Consider the following 19,641-nt stretch of genomic DNA (forward strand, 5'->3'; position numbering starts at 1 on the left):
ACGGCTGAGGTGGAAGGACCTCCTGAGTCCGGCAGGTAGAGACTATGGTGGCCATGAGTGTGCTACTGCACTCCAGCCTGGAAGACAGAGTAAGACTCAACTAATTTAAAAAAAAAAAAAAAATTCCCAAAGGCTGTGGTCCCTTCAAAGAGAAAACGTGATCAAATCATTTAGGGTTGATTCTGAACATGTAATTTTCTCAAACTCAGTTTCACACATTCTGAAGGAAACCTTAAAAAAAAAAAATCCGGTCGGGCTCGGTGGCTCAGCCTGTAATCCCACGCTTTGGGAGGTTGAGGTGAGTGGATTGCCTGAGCCCGCGGGTTCGAGACCCGCCTGGGCAACTTGGCGAGACCTCATCTCTACAATAAATCAAAAAAATTAGCCGGGTGTGGTAGCACACGCCTGTAGTTCCAGTTACTTGGAAGGCTGAGGCAAAAGGATCGCCGGAGCCCAGCAGGTCGAGCCCGGTGACCGGGAGCGGCCACTGCACTCCAGTCTGGGTGACAGAGTGAGACTCCAACTCAAAAAAAAAAAAAAAATCTGGATTTTTTATAATTGTATGTATTTGAATCTAGAATTATTGCTTAAGAATCCAGAATTAGAGCTGTTTTCCCCTTTCTGCAAATGAGTTTGCAGTTGTCTTGTCTTAACAGTTGGTTTTTAGAGATGCCCTTATCTATTTTGCCTGTGTTTCACCAACACTAGGCTACTTCTCTAATAATAAAATATGCAGAATACCTGAAAGCCAACAGCTGTTCAGATCTGAAGATCTGTGGGAACCCGCCTACCAATGAAGTTGTTCATCAGGGACGCCATATGATTTGGAGGACTAACAGCGGGTTTATTGCAGGTTCTGACAGACTCAAGCTCAAAGGACAACTCTCCCAAAGAGTCAGGAGTGTTTGGAATGTCAAGTGACTGGGAGTCTCCTTGTGAAGGAGAAAGGGTTCTGATTGTGTCCTCTCTGAACTGGCCCTTGAGGTTACCTTTAGGAGGTGACCCCCAGTTTTTATCTTCTGTAGAGTGACTCCATGTAGTTCTAAGCCACCTCGGTTTCCAAGTGGAGTTAGCTGGGAGGGGGCAAGCAGTTTGGGGTGACTGCCCCATGTGGTTGTCCAGATTTATAGCGACGCCTGGAATAGAACAGTGATCTCTAGAGTTCCTTTGGCTATCTTTGCCATCAGTTTCTCTTTTTTCCCTTAATTGGTCACCAACTTTTCCACATATTTTGTGTGTTTCTTTATTATTTGATCCGATGTCTTGAAAATGCCTACAAGTAGTACTAACTGTGCAAATCTCAGAAACTGTAGTTTCCTGTTCATCTGTACTGCGTTTCTTATCATTTACACTGTGAGTGTCAGGATTTGCCTGAAATGCAGAAGATGAATTTAAATTAGGGTACACTGCTGTGTGTGTTTGCTTTTCCACTAACAGATTATAATCAGGAGCAGAAGGGAGTCGCTTCACTGAATTTGCAGATGTGCTCTGATATTTGACTAGATTTTGTTTTGACTTGCTTGCATAGAATTCATTATGCTCATCCTTCAACTTATGTCCCCAAAGCCCTCTTTTAATCTTTTTAAAACCTAGGTGGAAAATTTCTAGAATGCTTAAGAAAAGTGAAATTGTGGCTATAGATTGCATAAATAATAAGAATATTGTCTTTTCTGTTGGTCTTGATACAAAACAATCGATTATATTTGGACACGGGTGGCCATGACATTTAAATAAAGGCTCTAAGTGAAATCCATATAAAAGGTACTGTCCAATCATGAACCCAACTTCAAGCACAGAGCGAGTGAGAATGTGTATCACATAAGTGCAAAGCAAGGTTCCTCTGAGTGGAGCTTTATTTAGCTTTCTTTTCTCCAGCTGACAAAGTTCTTGCTCCAGTCTCCTCCGATCCCCAGGCATTTCGAACTCTACCCACTCCAGTTCTCCTCTTAATTGAGCTTTCATCCTTTGCCTCTCTTCCTCTAGAATTCTCAATCGGTACAAAGCGTGGCCCATGTAGACCAGGGATGGTGAAGACACAAATATCACCTGCAGAACCCAGTATCTTATGAGAGAGATAGGAAAGGCCTGGTCATAGCATACATTTCTGCAGCCCGGTTGTTCTGTATTGCAGATGAAGTCAGACTGCTCATCATTCCAGACATCTTCAGCTGCTACACCCAGAACAAGCATTCGAAATATGAACAGGATGGTGAGCCAGATCTTTCCAATCATAGTGGAATGGATGTGAACTTCCTCCAAAGTATCTCCAAGGAGATTCCAGTCCCCCATTTTTATTTAGTCAGCCATCTTAGCCCCATCAAATAGAAGACATGAATTTTTCCATTCTGAAGGGAGCACTATTTCTTAAAGCAAACCTATGGTGAAAATATGAACAAAGCATCACTTTTTCCATATGCTGGTTACTTTACTTTTTCCCTAGACAGCAGTTTATTCTTTGACCAAAAATATATTTTAGATGTGAGGAATGTAAAATTACTTATATTTAGACATCATAATGCAATGAAAAAAAGTGATACCTGAAAAAGGAGTGTATGTATTTTCTATTAAGAATATAATGGTAGGATTTCCCATCAAAGAGGAGTGATCTTATTTAGCCTAAGTTTGTAGTTGTTGTTGTATCTTTTTTTAACTAAGAACTTTTGGAGATACTTCTAAAGATACTGACTTCATCTTAACCTATTAAGATTATTTTATATAAGTTATAACCACAGTCAATGATTTTTTTTAACATGCTATTGCTGACTTGAAAATTTAAGGATTTTTATATCTCATTCATACACAAAGAAAAATGAATATGCTTCATTTGATAATTCAGTAAGATACAGTGTTTAATGAAACCAGAGGAAACAACTGGTTCTTGTAATAGGAATTTAGATTAGTTTTTTAATCTGAATTTAAATGAGTTTTGGTTTCTTTCTGGCAGTTGGTGAGCCTTTTCAGAAAGTCATTTCCATAAGATTGATGAATATTTATAAAAATTCTTATACATTTCTATGAAAAATTTTGTAAATTTTTATCATGTTAAAATGAACTCCAGAAGGCAGGATACACTGGGGGGATACATCAGGAAAAAATTTTTTTAAATGGACTCCAAAATTTCTCAGCTATTTTATGGTACCAGAATGTTATTAGATATTACTTGAAATAAATCATTGGTGTGCTGGTGATATTATGGAAACATTCAATATAATATTATTTGACCTATTTAAAACATGTAACTGCTTTCTGAAGGGAATAGTGGAGCAAGTTATAATTTAGCTGCTGGATTAACTGCCAGTAGGTTCCATATTAAGTTTATACCCTAGGATATCTTGGCTTTTTAAACAACTGGTTCTAGAGTCTTTAATTCCTTTCTTAAAGCTTTGTGTACTGATAATAAGGCTTGCAAAAGCATCAACCTTCTAAATTTTAACTGTATTCCTGAGATAGGTAAAAGTTCTATTGACCTTATTAGGTTAATAATATACTGACCCAGCAATCCTTGCTTAAAATATAAGCAAGGATGTTATTCATGTTGTTTTTTGGAATAGTCATAAATTGAAAACATCCAAAATAATTATCAATACAAAAAAGAGTGGTTAAATAAGTAGTAATACCTCCATGGTGTGATACTGTGCAACCAGTATAAATGATAAACATATACTAAAAAAATTTGACATATTGCTTCAGTGAAATTCAGGTTATAAAATAGAATAGTATGGCCCCATTATTGTAAATTTAATTCTATATAGAGATGTAGACAAAAAAGTCTAGAAGAATATTCATCAAAATAGTAACTGTAATTAGCTCTGGAAGTTGGGATTACAAGTGACAATATTTTGTAGCTATATGTATTTTAATTTTTACCATGAGCATTTTACTTTTATAATCATAAAAAAAGGATTTTTTTCTAAAAGACAAGAGCATAGTATTTCCTAAAAGAAGCAGTATTATTTAGCTACAAATTAAAGCTTTCATAGGAAATGATATGAAAACTAGTATACATAGATACAGTACAATAGAATTCAAAAGTGAAAGGTAAAAACATTTCAAACAACTCTTTATAAGCTGAAACAGAGAGATTAACACAAACCTTTCTTAGTTTAGGTAAATCTGAGAAGCAGATCATGCTTAGAAGTTATATCATGGCCATCTTCAATTTATTCTCTGAATGTGTCGCTTTGCAGGTGTAGAGCAGATTCTGTTCAGTTCAGTGCAGTGAGGGAGTTAGCCATCAGCTAAAATCCATTTCCCTTTCTGCTCAACCTTGCTTCCAAAACAGCACTGTCCAACAACAATGGAAATATTCTCTATCTGCGCTATCCAATAAGGTAGCTACTAGCCACATGTAGCTATTGAACACTTGTAATATGGCTTGAGAATCAGAGCAATTGAATTTTTTATTTCATTTAATATTAATAAAAATTTTAACAGCTACATGTACCTAGAGGCTGCCTTATTGAACAACACAGATAAAGAATGCTTCTTGAATTTCAAGTCAGTGACAAGAAATTTTTTTTAAAAGAATACTTTTAATATTCCTAACAACTGTAGTCTAGAAGACTAAAGTTATGAGTCCCAAATTAAGAAAATGCTTCCTCTATAATTCAGAGATGTCATATTTAAAATACCAGGAGATATTTGTGTCCTTTTTCTAACTATAATTTTTGCCACTATAAAAGATCATTGTTTTTGGCAAAGTGAGCCATACTTCTAGTATCAAAAGAATCTTTCTTATTAGATAATAACTTCTTGGTCATCAGCCTTAATAATCAGTGGGTCAACCAGGCTCGGTGGCTCAGCCTGTAATCCCGCGCCTTTGGGAGGCTGAGGTGAGTGGATTGCCTGAGTCCGCGGGTTCGAGTCCCGCCTGGGCAGCGAGACCTCATCTCTACAATAAATCAAAAAATCAGCTGGGTGTGGTAGTGCATGCCTGTAATTCCGGCTACTTGGAAGGCTGAGGTGGAAGGATCACCGGAGCTCAGCACGTCGAGGCTGCGGTGGCTGGGAGCAGCCACTGCACTCCAGTCTGGGTGACAGAGTGAGACTCCAACTCTAAAAAAAATAATAATAAAAAAATAAAAATAATCAGTGGGTCATATCCAATTTCATAGTTAGCTAAATGTTGTTTCTCTGTATGGTTTTATTATTAACAGTTACATTGAGCCACGCACAATGGCCTATGCCTGTAGTTCCACCACTTTGGGAGGCCAAGTCAGAAAGATCTTAAGGCCAGGAGTTTGAGACCAACCTGGGCAACATAGCCAGATGCTGTCTCTACAAAAAAAATTTTAAAAATTAGCAAGTAAAGTGGCACACACTTATAGTCCCAGCTATTCAGGAGGCTGAGGCAGGAGGACCACTTGAGCTCAGTAAACTATGATTTGAGGCTGCAGTAAACTATGATTGCACCACTACACTCCAGCATGGGTGACAGAGCAAGACCCTGTATTTTTTTTTTTTTTTTTTTTAAGTCTGATGGGGCAGAAAGAGTGACAATTACATTGTACTTTAGGTCATTAAAAGTCTCTTCAGAACTTGTGACCTGGTTGGCCATGATAGACAGATATTTCTTCCCTGGGCCTCTTTGCCAACTAATCACTACTTTTCAGATTAAATACAAACATTTTATCAGGGAAAAATGTTTACTTATTTTTATATATATTCATGTCTATATATTATATAAATTATATATTATGTATAATATATAAATTAATAATAAACTCTAAAATGCCAACCTCAGTAGTCAGAGAAATACAAATTTAAATGAAGTATTATCTTTTAACTGTCAGAATGCAAAAATTTCAAAATTTATAATACTTTTTTTGGCAAAGTAGGGGGGAAACTGTTACTCCCACATTCTATGGGGAAGACTATAAATAGACACAGCTATTTAAAAAATAAATCTCTTAAAATTAATGTAACATTTTTGCTTCTGGATACTTGAAATAGTCATTCAGGAAACACACATAAAGACACACTATGCCAGGATGTGCTAGGATGTTCACATAGCACTGTTGGTAATTATACATAATCAGCAATAATTTAAATGTCCAATAGAAGAATGGGTAATTATAGTACATCTATGTCATTCAGCAATTCAGGTGTCTGTTACATATCTATGAACTAACACAGAAAGATCTCTAAGTCATATTGTAAAGTAAGCTAAAGAACAATACATGTATCTCATTTATCTTGTTAAAAACTACAGCTTATATCTAATTAGGTAAAAATAGATTAACACAAACTTGTCTTAGTTTAGGTAAATCTGAGATGCAAATTATGTTTAGAAGGAGTTATACCATGGTCACCTTCAACTTATTCTCTGAATTTATCCCTTTGAGGGTGTCAAACGGATTCAGTGTAGTCCAACGCAGTAAACAACTTAAATCTATTTCCTTTTCTGCTCATCCTATATAGAAAAAAGTCTGCATGGATACATACCATACCGTTGTGACCACTAACAGTGGCCATTGCTAGGGAAAAGGAGCAGGTTTGGGAAGAGAAGGCAAAGGAGATTTTATCTTTTTTTTTTTTTTTTTTTTTTGAGTTGGAGTCTCACTCTGCACCCAGACTGGAGTGCAGTGGCCGCTTCCAGCCACCGCAGCCGCGACCTGCTGGGCTCCGGCGATCCTACCGCCTCAGCTTTCCAAGTAGCTGGAATTATAGATATGCACTATCACGCCCGGCTGATTTTTTGATTTATTGTAGAGATGAGGTCTCGCTGCCCAAGTGGGGCTCGAACCCACGGGCTCAGGCAATCCACTCACCTCAGCCTCCCAAAGGCACGGGATTACAGGCTGAGCCACCGAGCCTGGCTAGATTTTATCTTTTAAGTTCCTGTTTGAATCTTTTTTAATCAAGAACGTATTCATATTTCCATGCTCATACTTTAATTTTTTCAACAAATCCAAAATCAGTTTTTCTCAGAATACTAAAATACTAACTTTCCTCATGATAAATAATTAAGTGTATGTGCCCCTTTAAAAATACAATAACATGTTTAGATGGATGTTTAATAAAATATGTTGATGATAAAGGAAGAAAAATTTTATTTCCTATATTCAGGTCACCTAAAGCTACCATTTCAGAAAACAATGAATAGCAGTCTGAATTACATGCAAGAAAAGGACACAGGCTTCTCAGCTTTCAGATACTACCTTTTGTAAATAAATCCTACTCATTCCTAGGAGAACCATTAGCCATATAAAGGCCGAGAATGTGACCAAAGATGAGAATCCAAAAAGTCCAGGTACATAGTGTGTACCAGAAAGCCAGCTCCAGGTTCCTTGGGATCTTAGACATACTGTTAGCATCTAGCAGTCTAGAAAATCCTGTCTTCTTCTGGGAGATAGTGCTACCATTCATGGTATACCCCACATAGAGGTTTGTTCCTATACTCCTATGATATTCTAACTTTCAGTATTTGAGGAACATATAATTGTTGGACCAGTAGGGAAGAGTGTCAGTTTTAAAGTCATTATATTTAAATTCTGCCTTCCTCAAACAAGTACTTGACTTTTGGGGGAGGTCAGTTTCACTGTGTTACCCAGGCTAGAGGACAGTGGCATGCTCACAGCCACTGCATCTTCCACCTGCTGGGCTCAGGCAATCCTTCTGCATCAGCCTTTCAAGTAGCTGGAACCACAGATGCGCACCACCACACCCGGATAATTTTTTGATGTATTGTAGAGATGAGGTCTCACCATGTTGCTCAGGCTGGTCTGAAACCCCTGAGCTCAGGTAATCCTCTCGCCTCCGTCTCCCAAAGTGCTAGGATTACAGGTGTGAGCCACCATGCCCAGCTAACTCCTTTTAGGAGTTTTGTATCCTCAGCTCTAAGATTCAGAGTAATATCTGCCTTTCTGGATTATTAATAATATTAGCAATAAAGTATATAAAATATCTCAAACAGTAATGATCTATCTATTCAAACAGTGATCTATTTTAAAGTGATTATCAAGAGTCTGACACAGGTATAAAAAGTTTTTATTATCAGCATAGTACAGTATTCATAGATTTTTATCAAGCAATCTCCAAAATATATCCTCCAGGGAGAGCAAGCCTCTTTTATAGGATACATTACATACATGGATACCATATGCCTAGGAAAGACCCAATCTCTGGTTTTTACTGCCTTTCTCTTTTTGCTCTTCCTCTTCCCTTTCTTTAAATTCAGAAGCCATTCCATAAGACCTAAAGTCCTTTTGTAGGCAGTCCTTGAGACTGATGGGTTGAGTGCTGTTTTTTCATCCATAAAATTGTTAACCTTTTCTGGAACTTCTCTGTTTCTTCATAGGGTTTTCCATATTTCCCCCTCCAGGTGGCTGTTTTTATTAATTGCCTTATATTAGGAACAGGTCAGTTTGCTGGGGATAGGAAAATGTTGAAAAATACCGCAAATAAGACACAAACTAAATAAGCAGCAATTGCTATCCAAAACCTTGGATCTTTTAGCAGTGCTTTATCAAAGCAGCTGAACACAGTGTATCCTATGGACATTCCAGCAAATCCACCTGCGATGTGAGCTGCAAAAGACACCTTTGGAGAAAAGGGGGGGAAGTGGAAATAAGTAAAGAAAATGCTACTTGCATATTTCAGGTGTATCTCTCTTACTCAAACACAGATACCATCACAGTCAAACAAGCGTCTCAAAAGTCTAGAGAACCAGGGGGAAAGGCAATAGAGACACAAAGCTCCATGTACACACAGAGAAAGGTGATATTCTAAAATATGCAAAGCTTAAACGTTATTTTCATTCATTCTCTGAGTACACAAAACAGAGCCATTCTTTCTCCTTTTTTTTTTTTGAGCTGGAGTCTCACTCTGTCACCCAGACTGGAGTGCGGTGGCCGCTCCCAGCCACCACAGCCTCGACTTGCTGGACTCTGGCAATCCTTCCGCCTCAGCCTTCCAAGTAGTTGGAACTACAGGTGTGCGCTACCACGCCCGGCTAATTTTTGACTTATTGTAGAGATGAGGTCTCACCAAGTTGCCCAGGCGTGTCTCAAACCCGCGGGCTCAGGCAATCCACTCACCTCAGCCTCCCAAAGGCGCGGGATTACAGGCTGAGCCACCAAGCCCGGCTCTCCTTCTTCTTGATCATCACTGCATTTAGGGTGGTTCTATATAGTGCCAACCAAGAGAGCAGGAGTTGAGTTCCTACAAGGCATCTCTATAGGAGCTACTCTGATCCCACCGACATGGGATGTCAGAATTAAAACACAAGTAATAACATAAAAATACTCAAACAGAAACAAGACAAATCCCAGCAAAACTGAAAGTCTTTGTCAGCTTTCTTAACGTTATAAAGTCATATGGACCCGAATTTTCATTGCTGTTTTCCAATCTACTTTTTATTCAATGTGGACAAGAAAATTTCTTACCTCCTGTTTTGGAGTAGCTACCAACATGGCCGATGTAGCGAAGCAGAGCCTAGTGGTCAGGGTGAGAGAGTTACGTGCGAAGGACAATTCAGAAGTCCTTCCTTAGGAACCTTCTTAACTTCCTAATGAAAATGTGGCTGTCCTAAGCCACAGAGCTTGTAACCCCTATATGATGGCCCTTTTTGATGGGTAAACACATTTCTATTTTTAAAAAGGAAGAAATTGAACTCACCGGAGACCCATTTGCAGGGACAAAGAACCTTCTGTAGAGAGCAAATCCCATGTCCGACACAACTAGAAGCAAAAACACCCTGATGAATCCCCAGGATCTCCACAATAATGCACTGTGTATTTAGTTGCCTTCTAATAATAATAATAGTTATCATTTATTGAGACTTCATGCCAGGTGCCGTTCTAAAAGCTCTACATGTGGTAACTCCTTAATTCTCATGACAATCCTATGAAGTAGGTACTATCATTATCCCATTTTAAAGATTTATTCATCCAGAAAGTATTTATTGACTATCCTTTAAGTGTGAGGCATTATTCTAGGTGGTAGGAATACAGCAATGGACAGATGAGACAGCCCTGCCCCATGGAGCTGACAGTCTGGCAGGGTGAGGCAAACAAGTAAAATATATGGTGTGTCAAGTGGTGCTAAGTGCTATGGAGAAAATACAAAGGGAGGAAGGGGAATTGAGCATATGCCAGGTGTGGGGCATGATTTTCAGTAGGAGAATAGGGGAGGATCTCCCTGAGGGATGACATTAAATGGAGGTAAGGGTGCAAGCCATGCTGATATTTGAAGCAGGAGTCTTTTAGACAGAGGCAAGAGCAAGCACAAAGTCCCTGAGGCAGGAATTTGCCTGGTGTGTTTGAGGAATACCAAGCAGTTGATCTGGCTGGATCAGTGGGTTTCAAAGTGGTTTTCTCCAAGACCAGCAACATCAGCATCAACTGGGAACTTACTGGAAATTAAAATTCTCAGGCCCACCCCCAGACCTATTGAGCCAAAAACTCTGAGGGTGGGGCTCTGCATTCTGTGGGGTTTTGTTTTTGTTTTGTTTTTGGAAGATGAGTTGTTACACAGTCCTTAGTGGATTCTGACCTCCATGGCCACCATCCTGCTTGCATTCTGTATTTTAACAAGATATCCAGGTGATTCTGGACTAGAATTAGGGATAAACTAGTAGGTGTGCTATCAGACAGGTAGCAAGGGACAGATTATATAAGTCTTATAAGCCACTGTAAGGACTTTAACTTCTACTCTTAAGTTATAGGAAACCTTTGAAAGTTTTTGAGCATAGGAGTGACATGATCTAACTGAAATATTTAAAAGATCACTCTGGCTGCTATATGGGACCCAGACTATAAGACAGCAAGAAGAGGAACATGGAGACCAGCTAGAAGAACACAACTATAACAGCAGTCCAAGTGAGAAGTGGTACTTTTTTTTTTGTTTTTTTGAGTTGGAGTCTCACTCCGTCACCCAGACTGGAGTGCAGTGGCTGCTCCCAGCCACCGCAGTCTCGACCTGCTGGGCTCTGGTGATCCTTCTACCTCAGCCTTCCAAGTAGCTGGAACTACAGGCGTGCGGTACCATGGCCGGCTAATTTTTGATTTATTGTAGAGATGAGGTCTCGCCAAGTTGCCCAAGCGGGTCCCGAACCCGCAGGCTCAGGCAATCCACTCACCTCGGCCTCCCAAAGTGCTGGGATTACAGGCTGAGCCACCAAGCCCAGCCGATGATGGTACTTTATACACAAGGAAACTAAGACACTTAGCCCGGCACAGTGGCGCATGCCTGAAGTTCCAGCTACTTGGAAGATTGAGGCAGAAGGATCACCTGAAACCAGCAGGTCGAAGCTGCGGAGGCCGTGAGCATCCCACCGCATTCCAACCTGGATGACAGAGTGAGATTTTGACTCAAAAAAAGAAAAAAGAAAGAAAGAAACCAAGACACCAAGGCTCCACTCTCACTTACCATGCTAATTGTCTCTAATTATCATCGGGGCATTGAAGTTTGTCAGGCCATAAAAGGAACTGTGAGAGCCAGAACATAGACGTTCTTCAAATAAGTCAGATCTATGCTGCAAAAGGAGCTTCCAGTCTCTTGGCGCAAAAGAACTCAGCCCTGTGTGTGCTGTGCTTGGGAACATCTCTTGCAGCTATCACATTCCACACCCATCCCCCAATTCCCTGTGCTCTGCTTAGTCAGCCACTATGTCCTCGGAGACAGAGAGGCCTAGTCCTTGCCTTTGGGAAAATAGCATCAGGACCATATGTATTGATCAATACTGTATCGATTGATGTTGAAGTCACTAGACAGAAATTAAGGTCGAGGAAGTATTCAATATTAATTTAATTGTCAATGACTATTCCACAAAGTGTTGGATACATGGGGCTATATCATATGCATTTCCTGATCCAAGAAAATAAGCAGATAGGACTATAATTATAAGAAAACCATTGCCAGAGAACAGTACAAACTTAATTGGAAACAGTTACTTTGGTCTAGATTTCCATAACAGGAGGCCTCCCCTCAAAAAGTCTTTGTGGCTGGGGCTCGGTGGCTCAGCCTGTAATCCCAGCACTTTGGGAGGCCAAGGCGAGTGGATTGCCTGAGCCTGCAGGTTCAAGACCCACCTGGGCAACTTGATGAGACCTCATCTCTACAATAAATCAAAAATTAGCCAGGTATGGTAGCACACGCCTGTAGTTCCAGCTACTTGTAAGGCTGAGGCGGAAGGATTACCTGAGCCAAGAAGGTCGACGCTGGGGTGGCCATGAGCGTGCCACTGCACTCCAGCCCGGGTGATGGAGTGAGACTCCAACTCAAAAAAAAAAAAGTCTTTGTAACCATTGGCATGTCCGCTTCTTTACCCAGTTTCTCTAGTTCATCTTGACCCCTTCCTACATCTGTCCGTCTCTTTTCTCTTTCTGCTTCCTAGGGGACTTTGCTTCTGGGATACTGCAGCCTCTAAACTGAGACGTGTCTTCCCACCTAAAAGGAAGCCTTTACTCCAATAAACCAAATCATTGTCCTCATTAAAAATTTGACACTCGACCAGGCATGGTGGCTCATGCCTGTAGTCCCAGCACTTTGGGAGACCAAGGTGGGAGGATTGCTTGAGCCCAGGAGTTCAAAACTAATATCAATTTCACCCAACGGAGTTACTTTGGGCAACATAGAGAGACCTCATCTCTACAAAAAAAAAAAATCAAAAAATTAACCAGGCACGGTGGTGTGCACCTGTAGTCCCAGCTACTTGGGAGACTGAGGTGGAAGGATCTCTTGAGCCCAGGAAGTGGAGGCCGCAATAAGCCATGATTGTGCCACTGTGCTTCAGGCTAGGTAACAGAGTAAGACCCTGACTCAAAAAAATAATAATTTGACACTCATTTCAAAAGAGTTGCCTTTATATTAATTTTTAATAATATATTAAGTTATTATATTTAATATACTAATATATTAAAATTATATTTAGTATGAAAACATAACATTTCCTTAACCTTTCCCAAAGAAAGCTTAGTTGCTTAGTTAGAAAACACATCCCATGCCGGGCTCGGTGGCTCAGCCTGTAATCCCGCGCTTTGGGAGGCTGAGGTGAGTGGATTGCCTGAGGCCGCGGGTTCGAGACCTGTCTGGGCAACTTGGCAAACCCTCATCTCTACAATAAAATCAAAAATTAGCCAGGCCTGGTAGCGTGCGCCTGTAGTTCCAGCTACTTGGAAGGCCGAGGCGGAAGGATCGCCGGAGCCCAGCAGGTCGAGGTTGCAGTGGCCGGGAGCGGCCACTGCACTCCAGTCTGGGCGACGGAGTGAGACTCCAATTAAAAAAAAAAGAAAACACATCCCACAAATAATGCCTGATGGAGGAGGGTCCTTCAGACCAGCTGTCCTTCACAATTAAGAAGAATATTTACCACTTAAACGAAATTGTATACATACTTCCAAGGAAATATGTTTCAAATAAAAATATATTTGCCTTTTATCAATCTGATATGTGTTGTAACTATTCTTAGGGCAAAAACTTAGATAAATCAGTTCAAAAACTTTTAGAAATGACATTTACCAGGAATTGAAGAGGACAAATGTTAGCACATCCTACTTACTGGGTAAGATGCTTGGAGGATCTAATTTAAAAAACACATCATTCTATGATTTTATTACTTCCCTCAAGAATGGCATACTATTAAGATTACATAAGGAATATTAATAATGCATGATGAAAGGAGCTTCACTCCAACACATAAGAGTATTAAAACCATTTCCCCATTAAGGGTATGGGGCTTCTGTTATAAAAGTCATTTGTGCCAGACTTGGTGGCTCAGCCTGTAATCCCGTGCCTTTGGGAGGCTGAGGTTTGTGGATTGCCTGAGCCTACGGGTTCGAGACCCACCTGGGCAACTTGGCGAGACATCTCCACAATAAATCAAAAAAAATTAGCTGGGCGTGGTAGCGCATGCCTGTAATTCCAGCTACTTGGACGACTGAGGCGGAAGGATCGCCGGAGCCCAGCAGGTCGAAGCTGCCGTGGCCGGGAGCGGCCACTGCACTCCAGTCTAGATGACAGAGTGAGACTCCAACTCAAAAAAAAAAAAAAAGTCATTTGTAATCAAATGGGCACAGTGGCTCACTCCTATAACCCCAGCACTTTAAGAGGCCAAAGCAAGAGGACTTCTTGAGCCCAGGAGTTCAAGACCAGCCTGGGTAATATAACGAGACCTCATCTCTACAAAAGTCAAAAAATAAGCCAGGCATGGTGGCACATGCCTATAGTCTCAGCTATTCAGGAAGCTACGGTAGAAGGATTGCCTCTATCCAGGAGTTCTAGGCTGTGGTAAGCCGTAAACACACTGCACTCCAGCGTGGGCAACATAGTGAAACCCTTATTCAAAAAGAAAAGGAAAGAAAGTCATTCATAATCACCTAAAAGAAGTAGATTGACTGAAGACCCAGATAACTTGTGTGACATTTTTATGGTCAAATGATTTGTCACTTGGTTTTGTGACTCAACCCAAGAGGCAGGTCTGCTCCTACAGCAATTCTCCTATCTCCAGGTGCTCTCTCCCTTCCCTACTGACAGTTGCCCTTATCTTTTGGATTTCTTTCTTTCTTTTTTTTTTGAGTCAGAGTCTCACTCTGTTACCCAGACTGGAGTGCAGTGACATGTTCATGGCCACCGCAACCTCAACCTGCAGGGCTCAGGCAATCCTTCCAAGCTAACTTTTTGATTTATTGTAGAGACGAGGTCTTACCAAGTTGCCCAGGTTGGTCTCGAACCCGTGGACTTAGGCAATCTTCTTGCCTCTGCCTCTACAGTAAATCAAAAAATTAGGCATGGTGGTGCACACCTGCAGCTCCAGCTACTTGGAAGGCTGAAGGAGAAGGATCGCTTGAGCCCAGCAGGTCAAGGCTGCAATGGCCGTGAGCGTGCCACTGCACTCCACACTGGGTGACAGAGTGAGACTCCAACTCAAAAAAAAAAAGAAAGAAAGAGAAAGTACAGTATATATAAAACATAAATGAAGCTATGGGGATGCCTAGAACTCTATTATCTTAGCTTTCTCCACTTCAGAAAGATACAAAAAGCAAAGTCACAGCATGTAGGCATGTCTAAGAACCACCCATAAAAGTAGGTGAAAACTCCATTTACCACGTTCCACTTAGGGCCATGAAGCTGACAGTTTTTTCTGACTCTCAGCTAGCAATCATGTTAGTGTCTGGGAAATGTGGAAAGGTCTTCTGAAGGCTGAACCAATAAGCTTGAAGGCATTATGAAAGTTTATTATACAAAGTGGCTCATTCTTGTCATACCCAGCTAAGTCCCAGTTGAGGGGCCAGATGCCAGGTTCCATAGCACTGCTCCAAGAATTGAATTCTCTGCAAGCTCAGCTGCTGAAACTACCTATAATATTAAGACCAGTTTTCTCTAATAGCTGCCAAAACTGCCTGTCACAGGTCTAAGACTAGTTCTGTCTACCACTGTCCCTCACCAGTCATAGCTTGCCAGCTCCCAAAAGCTTCTCTAGAGCCAAGAAGCTTTCTTTCAAAACAATAGTAACGTTTCTCTTTCTAATAAAACCCTCAGCCTTTTCTTTGCTCTTCTGATATACCGAAGACCACCCAGGTCTGTGTGTGTGCCCCAAATTGCAATTCTGTGATTCCCACCTTAAACATTTAATTTAGAGATGTGTCTCTATTTTATTTTTACTTTAACACTATGAACTTACTTACTTATAAGGATGATGATCAGCAGTCTGACGATTCCAAGGGCAGGAATCATTTCTCGAAAATTCTTGCAAACAGATAAATAACAATCATATAAGCTGTCTACTGGCAAATAAAACCTCAATTCTACTCCCTTTTCATCTGCTTTTCATTTCAAACAATGTTTGAGTGTCAAATATTTGCAAAACAAAGCATGGGTATACAAGCCAAGTTTTCAAATGTATTTGGGAAGTACAGTACTGGTGTACTCTGGAGAACAAAATGAAACATGATGTTGAATTTTATGATATAAGTGATGCACTTTTATTAGCCAGAAATAATCTAAATATAAGTAATATAAAGTCAACCTTTAACATGTCCATCAATAAATAGATAAGTAAATGTTGTCAGATTAAATCTGCTGAAATATTTTCAAGCTTTTGGGGTCAATATTCATTTGATACCTCTCCATTCTCTTTCTCAGTGATAGTTAGCAAAGACTTAACAAAGATTAGAGTATTACTTTAATTTTTTTTTAGGTAATTTTTTTTAAAGTTGAGAATGTTAGTCAAAAATCATTGTTTGATTTTTAGCTTTGAGAAAATTTAGTCCAGCTTGCGGTAACCCAGTGAGTCACCAGCAAACTGCAAATGAGACATTTCTACCTTAACTTATTGAATTAAATTAAATCTCCCTTCCCTGTCAAGTGACTAACTTTCTTCCCAAAAAGTAAAAATGCAGAAGTAAGCATGTTTATTATAAATCAAGTATTTTCAAACTCTTGTGACCATGACCTACAGGAAGAAATAATTTGCAGAACAACCCAGTACACACACAAATCATGGAGTACTTACCCTTGTTACACATAATACATGCTGATATGTTTCCTTTTTGCTTAATTTTTTGTTCACAATCCCTTAAACTGAGTCCACAACACCTAATGAGCTGCAATCCAAAGTTTAAAAATGATTTTTCTAAGTGATTCTATATTTGAAACAGTTTTATAATTGCTTTATATTTTTCTTTCTAGAGTATTTTTAAAGTATACCTAAATCATCAAAGAGTTAATTATGAGTCAGAATTTTAGCCTGTTTTGAAAGGTGGTTGTCATGCTCACATACTATCATGGGAGTATAAAACGACATACCAGCTTTGGAGGGCAATTTGGCATATACATATTAAATTGAAAGCCTTCCACTTCTGGAAATATATCCTACCAAAAAAAAATCACACAAGTGCAAAAAAAAAAAAAAAAAAAAAAAAAGGTAAAAGAACACTTCTTACAGGGTTATCTGTAAATATAAAATGCTGAAATACCCCAAATTTTTTCAAAAAGAGATCTGTTACATATATCACAGTGCAACTACATATAGAATGCTGTGGAACACCTGCAAAGATGAGGGAGAGCTCTGTGTACTGACATGGGCAGATGGTCAGCATACTCTATGTTAAAATGCAGAGCAGTGTCAGGATGATTCCATCCGCATGATATTAATATTGGTAGGAATTTGAATGCATATAGAAAATGGTCTGAAAGGACATATATCAAACTGTCAGCAAACTCTCTTCACCAACCCCCCAACTGTTAACAGATACTATATTGAGGATTTTGACTTTTCCATTTTTTAATTTAAAATGTCATTTAGTGTTCACTACTTTTAAGATCAGAAAAAAAAGATAAAATATGAAAGGAAAATTCTGGTAGCCATATAGTTCTCAGAAAGAAGATAAGTACTCAGTAAATACTGATAAATGAAGATTCCCTAAACCAAATAACAGTAATTGTTGTTGCTGTTGCTGGTTTTTTAAAAGGCCCATTGACTCCATCCTCAAAGTTCTTACCACTAGAACATTCATGAAATAGCCTCCCATCAGGGCGTAGACCCCTCCTGAAGCACCCACAAGATATCTGAGTGGGTCAAAGATGGAGCTGGCAAGGGAGCCTAGGGAAACAAAACACAAAGGATCAGCCATGACTATAAAATTTTGAAAGGTAACTCTTTCTAATCTAAACTAAACCTTTGGGAAGTTTGATCCATGATCATATTAACAAGCAACAAATTTATTTTCACCTACTGCAAGAGTACAGCTATGTAGTCTAACTACCACAACTTTTCTGAAACATTAAATGTTCATTAGAAAAGCAATATAACAATGAAAATAGTACAGACTCTGGAGTCAGAATTATCAGCTGTGGGACTTGAAGAAACTTCTCTGTGCTTCAGTTTCCCTACCTATAAAATGGAAATGTTAATAGAATTTCCCTCAGTGGGTTTTCAGGGGAAGTAAGTGAATTGATAAATGTATTGTGCTTAGAACCCTACCTAACATGTATTACATACTTTTTCGCTATTATTGCAACTATCCATGTTTAGTCAGAACTATAAAAATACCTGAGATATCTCAATATTTTATTACCTACTAGCTTTAATGAGCCATGATGTGACCTCATAATCCTTCTCAACATATCATTTGACCAGATTCTCCAAGCAAGATGAATCCTATTACTAACCTAATTCTAGACTTCCTGGACCAAAACAAGCCTTTACCAACCACCTTATGCAAATACTAAGATATTCTCTCTGCAATGCTTAGTTCGTTTACTTGATCTCTTCCTTTTAAAGCCTTCCTTCATGCCTTAAACATTATGTAATACAGTACCTACTTTGTACAAGAAAGACAACATGTTTCTCTGTAGGAATCAAGATGAGCCAACAACTAATATAAAATGTGCAATATGGCCAGGCACAGGGCCTCACTCCTATAATCCCAGCACTTTGGGAGGCCAAGGCAAGAGGTCTGCCTGAGCCCAGGGGTTCGAGACCAGCCTGGGCAACTTGGCGAGACCTCATCTCTACAATAAATCAAAAAATTAGCCGGACGTGGTGGTGCACTCCTGTAGTTCAAACTACTTGGAAGGCTGAGGCAGAAGGATGGCCTAAGCCCAGCAAGTCCAGACTGCGGTGGCAGGAAGCGTGCCACTGCCCTCCAGCCTGGGCAACGGAGTGAGACTCCGACTCAAAAGAAAAAAAAAGTGCAATATAACAATGACTATGACCAAAGTACAATATATTTACCATAGACGCACTTAGAAAGGAATGATTTTCTCGGCAGAAGAGTGGAATGCTGGCTACACTGAGGAGAAGGAGATAGCATTTTGATTAAACACTATAGAATCTTTAAGATTGGATAAGGAAAACAAGGGGGAAGAAGGTATTCAGGACTTAGGGAACTGGAAAAGCAAAGACACAGAAACAGAGGTATGCCGATGACTGAAGGTCAGTGAGAAGTAGTCCAATAGGGCTAGAGCAGAGACTCTCAAATGCAGACTACAGACTAGGGCTGGGGTGGTTGTATCATAATCATATGAGAGATTTGTTTTTAAAATATAGATACAGGCCGGGCATGGAGGCTCATGCCTGTAATCCCAGCACTTTGGGAGGCTGAAGCAGAAGAATTACTTGAGCCCAGGAGTTCAAGACCAGCCTGGGCAACATAGTAAGATCCTCATCTCTAAAAAAAATCAAAAAAGTAGCCAGATGTGGTGGCATGCATCTGTAGTCCCAGCTACTGGAGAGGCTAAGGTGGAGGGGTCACTTGAGCCCAGAATTTCAAGGCTGCAGTGATCATGCCATGATCGTGCCATTGCACTCCAACATGGATGACAGAGTGAGACCTTGACTCAAAAAAAAAAAGTACAGACATAAATGTCTACTTATGGCCATGGTAGAGTAATAAAAATAGGATTTGCCCTCCCACTTGAAAAAGCCCCGCTGTGCAATGGCTCATACCTGTAATCCCAGCACTTTGGGAGGTGGAGGCAAGAGGATTATCTGAGCCCAGGATTCAAGTCCAGACTGGGAAACTTGGCAAGACCTTGTCTCTACAATAAATCAAAAAATTAGCCAGACATGGTGGCGTGTGCCTGTAGTTCCAGCTACTTGGAAGGCTGAGGTGGAAGGATCACCTGAGCCCAGCAGGTCGAGGCTGCGGTGGCCATGAGCGTGCCACTGCACTCCAGCTTGGGCGGCAGAGTGAAACT

General features: G+C 40.1%; 2 protein-coding genes across 3 annotated transcripts in view; both read right to left on the bottom strand.

Moving 5' to 3' along the window:
- Positions 1–759: 759 nt before the first annotated feature.
- Positions 760–15,679, bottom strand: GJA9 (gap junction protein alpha 9). Of its 2 annotated transcripts, XM_021715724.1 has the most exons (3): positions 15,627–15,679; positions 9,619–9,680; positions 760–2,375 (listed from the first exon to the last, which is right to left on the bottom strand). In XM_021715724.1, exon 3 carries the CDS (start codon positions 2,287–2,289, stop codon positions 760–762), a length of 1,530 nt encoding a protein of 509 aa, XP_021571399.1. In that variant the 5' UTR covers positions 2,290–2,375; positions 9,619–9,680; positions 15,627–15,679. The 2 variants fall into 2 exon arrangements, with proteins under 2 accessions (XP_021571399.1, XP_008062607.1); XM_008064416.2 differs by lacking the exons at positions 9,619–9,680; positions 15,627–15,679 and adding an exon at positions 4,094–4,285.
- Positions 8,158–19,641, bottom strand: part of RHBDL2 (rhomboid like 2) — a 40,989-nt gene continuing 29,505 nt past the window's right edge. The window contains 4 exon segments of the mRNA XM_021715726.1: positions 8,158–8,541; positions 9,619–9,680; positions 15,627–15,687; positions 17,442–17,542. Coding sequence (XP_021571401.1) covers positions 8,362–8,541; positions 9,619–9,680; positions 15,627–15,687; positions 17,442–17,542 — 404 coding nt within the window. The 3' untranslated portion in view covers positions 8,158–8,361.

The sequence above is a fragment of the Carlito syrichta genome, unplaced genomic scaffold (assembly GCF_000164805.1).
Source record: "Carlito syrichta isolate Samal-C Ts95f unplaced genomic scaffold, Tarsius_syrichta-2.0.1 Scaffold307331, whole genome shotgun sequence".
Classification (NCBI taxonomy): domain Eukaryota; kingdom Metazoa; phylum Chordata; class Mammalia; order Primates; family Tarsiidae; genus Carlito; species Carlito syrichta.

Bases quoted from the DNA above. Each gene is read 5' to 3' on its own strand.
- GJA9 (XM_021715724.1), bottom strand. From the start codon at position 2,289: ATGGGGGACTGGAATCTCCTTGGAGATACTTTGGAGGAAGTTCACATC.